Consider the following 13873-nt stretch of genomic DNA (forward strand, 5'->3'; position numbering starts at 1 on the left):
ACACAGCTAGTAATCGTTGAGTGTTTGAGGCCGGATTTGAACTCAGGTCCTCCTGAATTCAGGGCTGGTGCTTTATACACTGCACCACCTAGCTGTCCCACCATATTAACTTTTTATGGTGGGATTCTTTTTTTGTTTGCCCATTCTTCCAGGTTACTGGGGGGGGGGGGCGGGGTCGGGGCAATGAGGGTTAAGTGACTTGCCCAGGGTCATATAGCTAGTGAGTGTCAAGTGTCAGGCTGGATTTGAACTTGGGTATTCCTGAATCCAGGACCAGTGCTTTATCCACTGTGCCACCTAGCTGCCCCCAGGTTACTTCTTGACTTCAAACTTGATGTTAGGGCTGGGCTTTATGCAGTTTTGGAGGGGAGGCCTGGGCTGGTCCTGTTGCTGCTTTCTTGGGGATATTGAATATTGTATTCCAAGATCTCAAGGTTAGTTCAGACTAGGGATCTACAAACTTTCAGTGGTTCTAGAGTAGTCTAGTCCAGGGTAAAGTCTTATTGCTGTCCACGTGGTCTGAGCTCTGCAAGTTCTTCCCCTGAGCTCACATCACCTTCTCAGTCCAACCTGGGTCTCTGACCCAGAATTAGGGAGTAGTAACACAATTGCTAGTTGGCACCTTTCTCCATTGAGTTGCTCTAGTATGGCTCTGGGGGTGCTCCAGTCTGGATCTAGGGCATCCTCCTCCTCATGTGCCCAGCCTCTTCCTGGGCACTGGAATGCCCTGCATGCAGTGATCCTGACCAGAACTTGTCCCCACTGTGTATAGACCTTTCTGTCTTCCTGTGCCATGCTGTACTGGCAGAACAACTCAGTGTGGTCTCTTCTTGGATTCCCCATCAGGATTTAGGCGGGTGCATTTTCTAGCTCTATTTGAAGGTCTTTTTGTGAGGATGTGGGGGGTTACTCTAGTGTTTCCTGCTACTCTGCCATTTTGACTCCCTTCCTAGTATTTCTTGCCCAGCTGCCAAATGAAACTGCAGCAGAAGGTCCTGGTCACAAGAGACAAGGAAGAAATCATGCCCTTTTCTGAAGGTCCTTGGCTCTGTCTCCTCTGATGCTACCAGAACTGCCAGTATATATGTTGGCCATGTTCTTTTTTTAAAATTATATAAGTATTTTATTATTTTCCAGTTACATGTAGAGATAGTTTTCAACACTTATTTTTATAAGATTTCTAGTTTCAAATTTTTCTCCCTCCCTCCCTTCCCTGGTCATGTTCTTTTGCAGATTACTGTTCTGCAGCTCTCTGCACTCCTCAAACAAGCAGATTCTAGTAAAAGGAAGCTGACCCTCACCCGCCTGGCATCAGCACCAGTGCCCTTCACTGTGTTAAGTCTCACTGGAAATCCTTGTAAGGAAGACTATCTTGCTGTGTGTGGACTGAAGGTAAGAGTATGGAGTCAGTTTTGGAGGCCATTTAGAATGTTGTAGACAGTTTTATGTTTTTCCCAAGTTGTCAGGCTTGTTCCCCCGTAAGATTATGTACTACATGAGGGCGGGGACCCCACTCTTTTGTATTCTTCTTGATGGTGATGATAATGTCCTTGACATAGTAGGTGCTTAATAAATGTGTTGAGTTGAAGAGAATACAATAAAAGCCTCTGTGGCCCCTTCATTTCTTTTTTTTATGGCTATTGATATGTTTTGATTTCAGCTAAAATTAGAAGATTATCTTTCTCTAAAGTCCTTTGCCCGACTACTTCTTCCAGGGAGTTTAAAAACTTCTTCATGATAGTGTAATTAATTGGTTGTCTTATTTAAAGGGTTCCTTTCAACAAATTCAGTGAACTTTTTTTGAGTGCCCAGAGACAGAGATAAATAATAATTTTTGTCTTCATACAACTTAAATCTAGACAGGGGAGACAATTGGTAAACAAATGATTATCCAAAAGAGATCATAAAAGCACATAAGCCTTTAAGTAAATTGGTATGCAAGGTCCAAGGAGAGAATGGCCATTTGTGACCCAGGGGGCAGAGGTCAGTGGGGAGGGTAGACATCATACCTTATCTTGAAAAGGGGCAAGGGAACTGAAGATGTCAGTGTTTTGAGAATGGACCTGGAAGGTCCTGGTGGGAAGTATTGAGGATGGGAGAAGATGACATGACTAGGCAAAGCCATTCCACAACCGAGAGGAAGTCTCTGTTTCTAGGCAGAGAAGTCATCGAGAGGCCAAGAAGAGAGGGTGTTTTCTGAGGTTTGAGCAGGAATAAGTCAGACCATGCTATGTCTTCTTTGTCCCCATGCTGGGTTCCAGGACTGCCACGTGCTGACCTTCAGTAGCTCAGGCTCTGTTTCTGACCACTTGGTGCTGCATCCTCAGTTGGCAACAGGGAACTTTATCATCAAAGCTGTCTGGTTACCTGGCTCACAGACAGAGCTGGCCATCGTTACTGCAGACTTTGTCAAGGTACCGTGTCCTCTTGGGGTTGGCACAATGACCCTGTGATGGTTGGGAGCCTGTACTAGCCCACAGTGTGCTTCAGAAAGCTTCTCAGTGGGGGTGATCTATTGTCGAAGAGGACCAATGACATCACAAAAGTGACATCTTGACTTGTGTGTGAATTGCTTTTAAGTGAGACAGAGCTGCTCAAAGTTGGCAGACCGACTCTGTCCTCTAGTCATTGAAGTCCAGTGGCAAGACATAGGTTAAGACAAAGAACCTCTGTGGCTCATTGTTTAGGTTTTGATGGCTTAGAATGAATGTAAATTGCAATTGTTTACTGTTCTGTTGTCTCAGATCTGTTAGGGAATAACGGCTCCTTTTCCTTTTGCCAAGCATAAGAAATCCCAAGTTATAACTCATTCTAATCCTTTGTCTTCTAGTCTCCATCCCAGCCTGGTAGCCTTGGTTGGTTTAGCCACTAATGAATCAGCCGGAGTTCTACCAGACAGGACCAAGAGTTGGCTTCTTATTGAGTTTTTTCTCTCTCTGCCCCACAGATATACGACCTCTCTGTTGATGCCTTGAGCCCAACCTTCTACTTTCTCTTGCCAAGCTCAAAGATCAGAGATGTTGCTTTTCTCTTCAATGAAGAGGGCAAGAACATTATTGTTATAATGTCCTCAGCTGGCTACATCTACACTCAGCTCATGGAGGAGGCCAGCAGTGCCCAGCATGGGCCTTTCTATGTCACAAATGTGCTGGAAGTCAATCATGAAGACCTGAAGGTTGGAGTGATTTTTCTCTTTAATCTGCCCTCAGTTACTTAGGATCATAGGATTTAGGATTGGAAGAGACCCATAGAGATCCTTTAGTCTAACATCCCCATTTTACAGCTGAGGAAACTGAGGTCAGGGGTGGTAAATTGATGTATCCTGCATTCCCCAGGGAGTAAGGAACAGAGCCAGTATTTGGGCCCAGGGCCTCTGCCTCTTAAAAACACTTTCCCCTCTGCCATGCAGCCTCTCCAGCAGTTTATCCATGAGAGGGAGAGAGAATGTTTTTTCTTTTTCTCACCTGACAGCTTGTTTCTCATGACCTTAAACACAGAGTCATGTCCTGAAGGATGAAACTGATTGACCCTAATGCTCCCCCGTGCTCAGTTCCCAGGGTTTGGGTTATAAGTTTCCCCCAGGAAACATCACCTCTGCAGCAGCCTGTGGAGCGGTCAGGGAGGCTGGCCCTGGCACAGGAGTCTGACAGAGCTGCTGCCGAGCAGCAGCACCAGTGGCTTCCCTGCCTGTTCCAGCTCTGCTGGTGCTTTGCTCAATACAAATGTTGGGTCTGTGTCCCGGCAGGACAGCAATAGCCAGGTGGCAGGAGGAGGCGTGTCTGTGTACTACTCCCACGTGCTGCAGATGCTCTTCTTCAGCTACTGCCAAGGCAAATCCTTTGCAGCCACCATCAGCAGGTCCACGCTGGAGGTGCTTCGGCTCTTCCCCATCAACATTAAGAGGTAGGAGCCAGCTTTCTAGCCCATGGGATTAGCTAGAAGCGGAAGAGGTTTTTTGGTACCAGTTTGTCTGGAAACCAAAGATAATAGGATTATGGGAGAAAGTAGTCATCAGATTTTTAAAAGCAGAAGTAAAGGTTTGGAGCCTTCAGAGCTTTCTAGTTACCTCTCATTTGTGCTTCTGTGGATCACCCACCTTTAGACAAGTCAGGAATACAAACACTCTGTTGTCCGTGCCAAGAAACACACCTTGCTATATATGAACTTGGAACACTAGGCAAGATGGTGGGCAGTCTCACACCCCTATCTGTTCTGAACACGGAGGGCCCTTTGAATTTGGTTACTAAGCAGTGGTAACAATAGGCCTGTGATTCTGATATAAATGTGTACCCTAGCCTCCAGGGGATTATTTTGGGGCCGAAGGAAAATGTGTATTTATTCCAGAATGGAATCAGATCATAAAGATAGTCTAGATACAGTATCATTCCCTCCAGTGATCAATGACTAGAGTTGATTTAGCTGATCCAGTTGGACAGACATGTGTCCTTTTCCTTGTTTCGCATACCATCTTCATTCATCATTAATCCATGTGTAGTCTGTTGAAGAGTGACTTTTTCATTCTTTGGTTGAGTATAGAATTACCATTTGATGATTGCCACCTAAATTATGTGGCCCGTCTTTATTTGTTGCAGTACTAATGGTGGCAGCAAAACTTCCCCTGCCCTTTGCCAGTGGTCTGAGGTGATGAACCACCCAGGTTTGGTGTGTTGTGTCCAGCAAACTACAGGTGTGCCGCTGGTGATCATGGTCAAACCAGATACTTTTCTCATCCAGGAGATCAAGACTTTGCCAGCTAAAGCGAAGGTTGGTGTCCGTTCTTCCTGTCTTTGACCATGGCCCTTTTCTGCTGTATTTGAAGATTGGTTTCCTAGCCTTATCGTAGAAGGCTTGAAGAAGCATTTTGGCTATGTTTCTCCTAGAGCTCTTTCTTTGAGGAAGAAGAGCTACTGCCCTGCCATGATTTCTTCATTTGAAACTCTCTTCAGCTGCTGCGAGGGCTGCTAATGCTCCTCCTTTGTCTCTTCCCAGATCCAGGACATGGTCGCCATACGGCACACGGCCTGCAATGAGCAGCAGCGGACAACCATGATTCTGTTGTGTGAGGATGGCAGCCTTCGCATCTACATGGCCAATGTGGAGAACACATCCTACTGGCTCCAGCCTTCCCTGCAGCCCAGCAGCGTCATCAGCATCATGAAGCCTGTCCGCAAACGCAAGGCCGCAGCCATCAGTAAGGCCTCCCGTGCCCCTTTAAACTGTTTGAGATGCGCTTGGATAGACTAGCCACCTGTTAGTAGCTCTAATGTATAGCGAAACACATGTTCCACTTAGGTCTGGATTGTGGTTGGGAGAGGCTTTTCAGGTTTTTATCCTTGGGAAACACGGGTTTCCTTGTATTCAGAAGAGAACTGGCTTATGTGAACAGAAAGGAGCCATCAAGGCGGGTTAATTTTCCCACAGACAACCAAGAATGTAGCCCGTGTCTCTGAAGTGATGCACTTCCCTTTAGGGACAGTGGCACTCCCAGGCAGGAGTGTTTGATTTGGAGCAGAAGGTTCCTCCAGAGACAGTTTCTGCGCTCGTACTGGAGACTCATATTTACTGGACAGTTTGTTGTAGCACACACTTCTTTTTTTTTTTTTTTTTTTGGTAAAACAAACCAAGCCACAAAATTGCTTTTATTTTGACATTTTTGCTGAGGAAATAGTGTATTTATATTCTTTTATTTTTACAGAATTCTAACTAAAATCAACTTTCAGAGATTATTTAATCCAGATGCTTGATACAAGACAGGGCTTCCACTTTACCCATCTCAGATTGCGCACACTTCTTAGAAGAAGACAGTGTTCATGATAAGGGGGCTGACAGAGAGCCTCTCTTACCAATGAGAGGGCCAGTCCTGGGGTTGATTGTTGGCAGGGAAAAGCCTAGCATTGGCAAGGGGGGAAGGACAATGAAGTGTTTTCTCTGATACATCTTGGGATAGTAGCAAGAACATGGGACTTGGGAATTACTCTTTGCTTTGTGTCCTGGCCCTGACACTCACCTGGGACCTAAAACGAGTCCTATGCAAAAGGAAGATAATAAGCCTTGTACCTCCTCACTCCTGGAGTTGTGGTAAGGAACACGCTACAGAGATAGGCTCTGCTGTTTCTACACTGTCTGAGCTCCTCTGCAGGCTGCTGAGCTCAGCGTTCAAGGGGCAGCTTAGGCACAGAGAAAGCAGAGGTTTCTCAGTGGGATTTCAGACAGCAGTCTTGTAGACGTGAACAGAATGTAGATGACAAGTGTTGGGGCTTTCTGACATCTGTTTGCTCCTCACACAGCTACTCGAACTTCTAGTCAGGTCACCTTCCCCATCGACTTCTTTGAACACAACCAACAGCTCACAGACGTGGAGTTTGGTGGCAATGATCTCCTACAGGTCTACAATGCACAGCAGATAAAACACCGGCTTAACTCCACGGGCATGTATGTGGCCAACACCAAGGTGAGCCCCGGGCTGAACGAGACTCTTTCTGAGGGGTATCATAGCATTTGTTTGTTTGGAAAACAGATTTCTTTTCAGAGAGCCAAAATGTAGTCCCCAGCTGTTATTCTTGGGTTTTTTGGTTTTGGGGGGGGTTTTGTGGAGCAGTGAGGATTAAGTGACTTGCCCAGGCTCACACAGCTAGCAATTGTCAAGTGTCTGAGGTCAGATTTGAACTCAGGTCCTCATGAATCCAGGGCTGGTGCTTTATCCACTTTGCCACCTAGCTGCCCTGCCAGCTGTTATTCTTTAATACAAATAGGTGGCATTAAAAAAGTGGACTTTTTAAACCTTTGGAGAAGCATACAAAGCAGAAATGGGTGTGTTGTCACCTACTCAGCCATAGTCTCCATAACATCACATGTGCAGAAGAATCCCCATTCCCCAGTCCATCTTCCAGCATTGTCAAGAGAGTTGTGTGTAGTATTGGGGGAGCAGCTTGGGGAGATTAGGAAACACTAGGTCATTTTTATTGGGCTTGGAGCTAGCGTTTGGAAGTCTGAAACTGAGGAGCTGGTCATTCATCCTATGTCTTGGTCTTTCCCGCCTCAGGAGCAAGGAGGAAATCCTTATTCCAATTTTACAGACAAGGATGCTAGAGAGGGGCATGGTCACTGACTGAGCTGTGGTTAGACACTGAAACGGCTCCCTGCTTTGGGGCTCTGCCAGTCCTTCTGTGCCTTCTCCTTTGTGTGATACATATCTGTGTCTCCTCAAGCCGCCGGATAGATCATCCTGTTGCCCCTTCCCCTCTCTCTGCGCCATCCCAGCTGGCCACACCATGATGTCTTTCTCTGTGTCATGTGAAAGCTCTGCGTGTTTGCTCGTTTCCTAAGCTGTGCTGTCTTTACTCACAGCCCGGAGGCTTCACCATTGATGTGAGCAACAACAACAGCACTATGGTGATGACGGGCATGCGCCTTCAGATTGGAACCCAGGCCATCGAACGGGCCCCGTCATACATCGAGATCTTTGGCCGCACCATGCAGCTCAACCTGACTCGCTCACGATGGTTTGACTTCCCTTTCACCCGTGAAGAAGCCCTGCAGGCCGACAAGAAGCTGAGCATCTTCAGTGAGTGAGGGAGGCCTCCTGCTGGAGGCTCATTGCCACTGACCTTTGAAGAGTGCTCATAGAGTACCTCGCTCGCCTCTCCTTGAGCACCATCCCTCTGCCTGGGGGCCAGCTCCTGGAAAAGAATGGACTGTTGGTAGACTTTGATAGGCCCTTCTCCCCTTGGCAGATGACATATGCAGAACATGATGTGATCCCTATTGGAAAACACACTAGGGTGCCATGGTTTGAGAGATAACTTAGTGTGTCCTGGCAATGGGTCATTACTCTTGAGAGCTCACAATCTGTGTTGTCAGTTGTATCTGGCAGCACTGTGCTGGTGGTGTAGTGAACAGAGTACTGGGCCTGGAACCAGGTGCTGTCACTTGTTGTGTGGCCCTGGGCAAGTATCTTCACCTCTCTTTGCCTTAGTTTTCCCATCTGTAAAATGGGGGATATGAGAGCATCTTCCTTACAGGATTGTTATGTGGATGAAATGAGGTAATATTTGTTAAAAGAGCTTACTTAGGGGGCAGCTAGGTGGCGCAGTGGATAGAGCACTGGCCCTGGATTCAGGAGGACCTGAGTTCAAATCTGACCTCAGACACTTGAATACTTACTAGCTGTGTGACCCTGGGCAAGTCACTTAACCCCCATTCCCCCCCCCCCAAAAGCTTTACTTAGCACAGTGCCAGGCACAAAGTAGGCACTATATAAATGGGAATGATAACAACCTTTCCCTTCCTCTGCCCTCCTTGGGAACTCCCCATCTTATTTGAGATTGGGAGGCAAATAACAGAAAGGAAAGGACATGCTTGAAAAGTATAGATGCAAGAAGGGAAGGTGGATAGTGCAGTGAGATTTGTTTTGTGAATAGTCACTGGTGTTTCGGGGACATCTTTGCCCATGTCTCTCAGGCAGAGAGCCCAGCAGTCTAAACAGATAGAGTTCCAAGGCTGCAGGCTTAGTGGGGCCCATGTTCCTTTGCTGGCAAGAACTTTGCCTTTCAGTCCCTTGATCATGCAGTAAAGATGGGCTCACCTCTGCCTGCCTTCATCTTTTACTTGTCTGGCTGTGTGGCCATGGCTGATATGGAATGGTTGGTATCTTGATTGCACTAGGAAAGCACTCTAGGATGGTTGGCTGTGCATAGGACTGGCTGCTTGGAGTCCTGTAGCATGGGGTAGTGACCATGTCAGCACCTTGATTTGCTTCCCCCATGGACTGGTCCAGTGTTGGCTTTGAAGGGTAAAGGGTCAATGCTACGGGGAACCTGCCTCCTAAATTCTCTCTTTGGTTTGCAGTTGGGGCCTCTGTGGATCCAGCAGGAGTCACTATGATAGATGCCGTCAAGATTTATGGCAAGACTAAGGAGCAGTTTGGATGGCCTGATGAGCCCCCAGAGGATTTCCCTTCTGCCTCTGTCAGCAATGTCTGTCCTCCCAACGTGAGCCAGGGCAGTGGCCCTGGAGAGAGTGACTCAGCAGCCCCGGCCCCCTCTAGCGGGACTGTCCTGGAGAGGTACCCACCTTGGAGTCATTTAATTCTTTGGCATAACTGGGTCTCCTGCCCTTCCCCTCCCCACGCTCCTGTATATCCTCAGTGTGCTTTCAGACATCTGTCCAGAATGCCATTTCTGCCCTCCATTTTCACCCAGCTCACCAATGTCCAATGTCTCACTGGTAGAGTTGAAGATACCCCTGGGGCCCGGTCTACCCCTAAGGCTCCTTTCCCTTCTCCTGATTACACCTTTGAGCTCAGTTTCCCTGAGATTTCCAGACTCCTTCCTTTCTTCACCCATTTAAATCAGCCACATCAGTCTCAGGCCAGCTTGCCGTTTGGGGAGCCAGTCTTGCAGATGCTGCTGGCAGGTCCTCCCAGCCTCTCGGTCTTACCATCCTCTGGTCTCTTTCTGCAGTAGCCACCTTTGTGGGAGCAGCCTTGCTGGTCCAAGGCTGCCCTCTGCACCCTGGGAATTAGTTCGAGGGGCTCCCACAACATGCCTGATGCTTGGCTTTGTGCAAGAAAGCTTGGCTGGGCATCTTACAGTGCGAGATGTTGACTTCCTCTCTCTCGGAAGAGCCGAGAGGAGCCTGGCTTGACAGCACCTTCTGCCCACCCACTCCTTCCCCATATTGATTTGTGGTTTCCACTTTTCTCTGAGCTTCACATATTTTCTTTCCTTTTTTTCTTTGCTTCCCCCCAAGTTCTGAAACTGAGTCCCTAACCAAGTTGGATCGGTTAGTATGCCCTCCTTTCCTCTGCACGAGTGAATGTGTGTCTGAGAGCACCATGAGCAGTGATGTGGCTTGGCATTGACCCTGCTGCTGTGGACAGGGGCCCTTCTGCTTCTTTGCTTTCTGCTTCTTGCATGGCTGCAGGCTTCTCCCCTTGTAAAGATGGGCTGGCCTGAGGGGTTCAGGTGCCCTCTGCTGTTATTGTTGCCAGCTTTGCAGACTGACCTGTCGCTTGCTCTTTCCTGCCCTTTTCCCTTCTGACCTTTCTGTACCATGTGTTTATGGCCCAGGGAAGGGTGTGTTTTTTGTTAGATCACTGGATGAGCAGTCGGAGAGCAACTTGATCACAGTTGTTTTAGTCCTTACTCATACCTTTCCTTGTTCTTTGCTCCATTTCTCTACCCACTTTTGCCCTTTTCTCCTACCTCTCTCCACACTTCTCTCTCTCTCTCTCTCTCTCTCTCTCTCTCTCTCTCTCTCTCTCTCTCTCTCTCTCTCTCTTTCTCTGTGTCAGGGCTTCCTGTGTCAAGATATGGGTCTTTTCGTTATAAAACACTTGTGAGAGTTGGGGCAGAAGACTCAAGAGTGGTGGCAGGATGTTTTTTTGGGGGAAATCTTAAGCTTTGGTAACAGTACTTATCTACCCTCTCCCTTTTCAGTCTGATGGACAGCTGCACAGCCTCTGATTGGCACCTTAGGTATGCCATCACTGGGGTGTTGGCAGTGCCAGGTCCATGATGAGCCAGTTTCTTCTCTCTCCTTTTCTGTAAAGAGTTTCTGTGCTCAGGGTTCCCAGGAAATGTTTGTGTGGTCTTTGCTGAAGATGTAGGGGAAATCTGAAAGAGCTCTGGCCATGGTGTAACTTCTTTTCACTTCAAGAAGTGTTCAAGAATACTCTTCCCTTGGGGGCACCCCATCATTTCTTGATCTCTGTACCCCTGTGCCTTGGGCTCTGGTGGATCCCGGTTGTTAAGCCAATTCCAGTGATCCTTGCCACGGGCAGCAGAGGGAACAGTTTTATCCTCTTTGAGAGAGAAAAGCCCCATCTTTGAGCTGAGGATTATGAGCACGGCCCCAGGTTGACGTGTGAGGGGGAGCCAGGTTTCACTCTGGCCTGTGACACAAGGAAATGATATGCATGGTGCCTGTGGCCGCTCTTAGCACGCTCTTATTCTGTCTTTGGCATTCACCAGCTGTCCCCAAGCTACCCACAGCTGTAGTCTGCCTAGGCCAAAGCACAAGGGGGAGGCGGGCTGCTTGACTCAAGCCGCTTTTCTCTCTTCCCTCTAGGCTAGTGGGGAGTTCTTTAGAAGCCCTGGAAAGCTGCTTTGCTGTGGGCCCTGTCAGTGAGAAGGCAAGTGACTTCTTCAAAGCCATGGGAGCTGTCTGACAAGGCGCATGGGACCTCAGGGCTTTCTGGTCTTGTGTTTGAAGAGTTCGGCTTCTGTTTGGCATGGGCCCTAGGAGTTGGTCAAGGGAGGAGCAGCCCTGGGGAAACACACCGGCTCTCTATCCCTGTGTGCTAGCCCTACCTGTGCTGTGGCCTCTCCAAGAGCCAGGTTCAGGCCACTAGACCAGCTGCTTGAGACCTCCAGAAGGGCAGGGACCAGTCCGGGGCTCGAGGCCCAGTCGTGGCCAAGTCCTGTGAGGGGTGGGCCTCCTGAAATGGTGGGAGAAGGGAGGGAGGAAGAGCAGGAGCAGGCTCTTTGGGGGTACATTGGTACTAATCCCTCTGCCCTCTCTCCATCCTTTTCTCTGGGACCAGGAAAAGAGCAAGGCTGCAGCTCAGGAGCTGGCTACCATGCTGCTATCCATGCCAGCACCATCCAGCGTCCAGCAGCAGACAAAGAGCCTCCTTGCCAGCCTACACACCAGCCGCTCAGCCTATCACAACCACAAGGTAATTTCCCGAGCATCCCAAAAAGTCATCTTTTGCTACCTCTTTCTCTCAAGACATGGCTGAGCCTTTGATAGAATAGCATTTGGGAAGCCAGAACCTTGGCTAATCTGACGTGGTGGGGAAGATGAGTTTTCTGCTGGAGGTGTAAACCTGGGGAGCCAAGATCAGACTCTGCTGGAGAGGCTGTAGTCCTCAGGGCCTTCTCCCTTGTAACGCCTGTGCACATGTTGCTCCCTGCTGCGGTTTGCCTGCACCCTGCCCCTCTAGGGATGGAGGGTGGCCTTGCTGCTGCGACCTCTCAGATCCCCCCATAAGCTTCAGCTCCGGTCCCCTGCTTTTGGCCAGTCCTGTGCGAGCCTGCTGTTTTAACAGGACCAGGCCTTGTTGAGTAAAGCTGTGCAGTGCCTCAACTCCTCCAGCAGAGACGGGAAGGAGCTGGACCCGGAGGTGTTCCAGCGGCTCGTGATCTCCGCTCGCTCGATCGCCGTCGTGCGTCCCAACAATCTGGTCCATTTCACCGAGTCCAAGGTGCCCCTGGTGGAAGCAGGTGAATGGAACCTTGGGCGGCCACGTCCTCCTGTGAAAACGCTGAAACAAGAAGGACAGGAGAAATGAGGGGGTGCTTCCAAATTAGCTTGGTCTCTCCTTCCTCATGGAAGAAATGATAATGGCTAAGTGTCTTGCAGCGGCTGCCCGCCTGGTCTCCTTGATTCTATTATCAGCCCTCTCTAATCTGTCACACATTCTGCTGAAAGTAATCATCTTCTTGTGCTCTACTGATCACATCACTGTGGCTTCCAAACCTTCAGTGCCCGCTCCCAGTGGATCAGGTTATGTACAGACTCCTTAGTTTGGCATTCAAGTCGATGTGGCTTATCTTCACAGCCTTGTTTGGTACTCTTACCCTTCCTTTGTTCTACGGCCCTAACAAACTACTCTCCTTGTCATTCCCCAGCCTCATTCTAGCCTTTCTTACTTCTGCATTGGCCTGGAGTGTAATCCTCCTTTTTCCACCACCACCTTCTTCCTTCTGTCTCTACTTGTTAGCACCTTAATCATTCAGTAGTGCTTAATTACGACGCCAGTGTAGACAGTCTGGGGCTGACCTGCCCTCTACTTGAAGGCCACTAGTAAGGAGGACCTCATCACATCCCAGGGTCGCCTTTTCTTCTTTCAGACAGTGCTAATGGTTGGAAAATTTTGTCTTCTAGTAAGCCTCAGTTTACCTCTTGAAAATGTTCACATATTGTTCCTAATTCTGTTTTCTTGGACTAAGCAGAACAAATTGAGTTCTTCCATGTGACACTCTTTCAGATACTTGACGCTTGCCATCATCTTTTAAGTCTTTTCCTATCTGGGCTAAACAGCCATACTTCCTTCAGTCAGTCCTCACTTAGCATCATCTGGAATCCCTTCACCATCTCAGTGGTCTTCTCTCTGCTTATGGCAGCTTCCCAGATGACCAGTATCTTTTCTAAAATAGGGTTTACAGCACTGAGCACCATGCTTTAGATGTAGTCTGATTGCATTCCCCGATCTTGGGAAGGATCTCGGGGCATCGAGGCGGCCCAGTGGGTAGGATGCAGGGCCTGTAGTCAAGAAGACCCGAGTTCAGATCAGGCCTCAGATACTCGATAGCTGTGTATGACCCTGGGCAAGTCACTTTACCCTGTTTGCCCTCAGTTTCCTTATCTGTAAAACGAAGATAATAATAGTACCTAGGGTTGGTGTGAGTATCACACACTGCCTAGCCACACAGCATGATTTAAATGCTAGTTGTTGTTGTTGTCTTGCCCAGCTAGAATGGATTTCTTCTTTCATTTTACTCTTAGAGAGCACTTTATACTTGTTTCATTCCTTTGCTATTTTATATTTTGTATACATGCTCTGTATCCTCTATTGTAGACTATTTTAGAGACCTGTTCATCTTTCTTTCTATCTGTGGTGTTGAAATGACTAGAATCTTACTTAGAAAAGCACTCAGAATTCCAGAAAGGGTGGCAGGTCCTCTTGACCCATTCATCCTTTCAGTGTTTCCACTGGTCTTTGGCTGACTCTAGGCCACTGCCAGGCACTTTGAAAAGAATGGACGTCTATTCTGTGGAGCTATCGATATTCTGATATTTTTATTTTGGAGATATCGCTGTAGGGGCTTCTTCTATAGCATGCCTGTACTGGTTATCCTTGTGTTTG

General features: G+C 48.2%; 1 protein-coding gene across 2 annotated transcripts in view; it reads left to right on the top strand.

Moving 5' to 3' along the window:
• UBR4 (ubiquitin protein ligase E3 component n-recognin 4) overlaps positions 1-13873 on the top strand; it is a 145444-nt gene that overhangs the window by 54527 nt on the left and 77044 nt on the right. The window contains exons 42-54 of one of the 2 annotated variants that reach the window (XM_043995493.1): positions 1234-1392; positions 2262-2414; positions 2948-3175; positions 3746-3903; positions 4593-4764; positions 4990-5191; positions 6288-6451; positions 7348-7564; positions 8848-9064; positions 9751-9783; positions 11071-11134; positions 11546-11680; positions 12053-12227. In XM_043995493.1, coding sequence (XP_043851428.1) covers positions 1234-1392; positions 2262-2414; positions 2948-3175; positions 3746-3903; positions 4593-4764; positions 4990-5191; positions 6288-6451; positions 7348-7564; positions 8848-9064; positions 9751-9783; positions 11071-11134; positions 11546-11680; positions 12053-12227 — 2077 coding nt within the window. The remainder of the gene's footprint in view (positions 1-1233; positions 1393-2261; positions 2415-2947; positions 3176-3745; positions 3904-4592; positions 4765-4989; positions 5192-6287; positions 6452-7347; positions 7565-8847; positions 9065-9750; positions 9784-11070; positions 11135-11545; positions 11681-12052; positions 12228-13873) is intronic. The other variant, XM_043995494.1, reaches the window with a different exon arrangement.

Source organism: Dromiciops gliroides, chromosome 3 (assembly GCF_019393635.1).
Source record: "Dromiciops gliroides isolate mDroGli1 chromosome 3, mDroGli1.pri, whole genome shotgun sequence".
Taxonomy (NCBI): domain Eukaryota; kingdom Metazoa; phylum Chordata; class Mammalia; order Microbiotheria; family Microbiotheriidae; genus Dromiciops; species Dromiciops gliroides.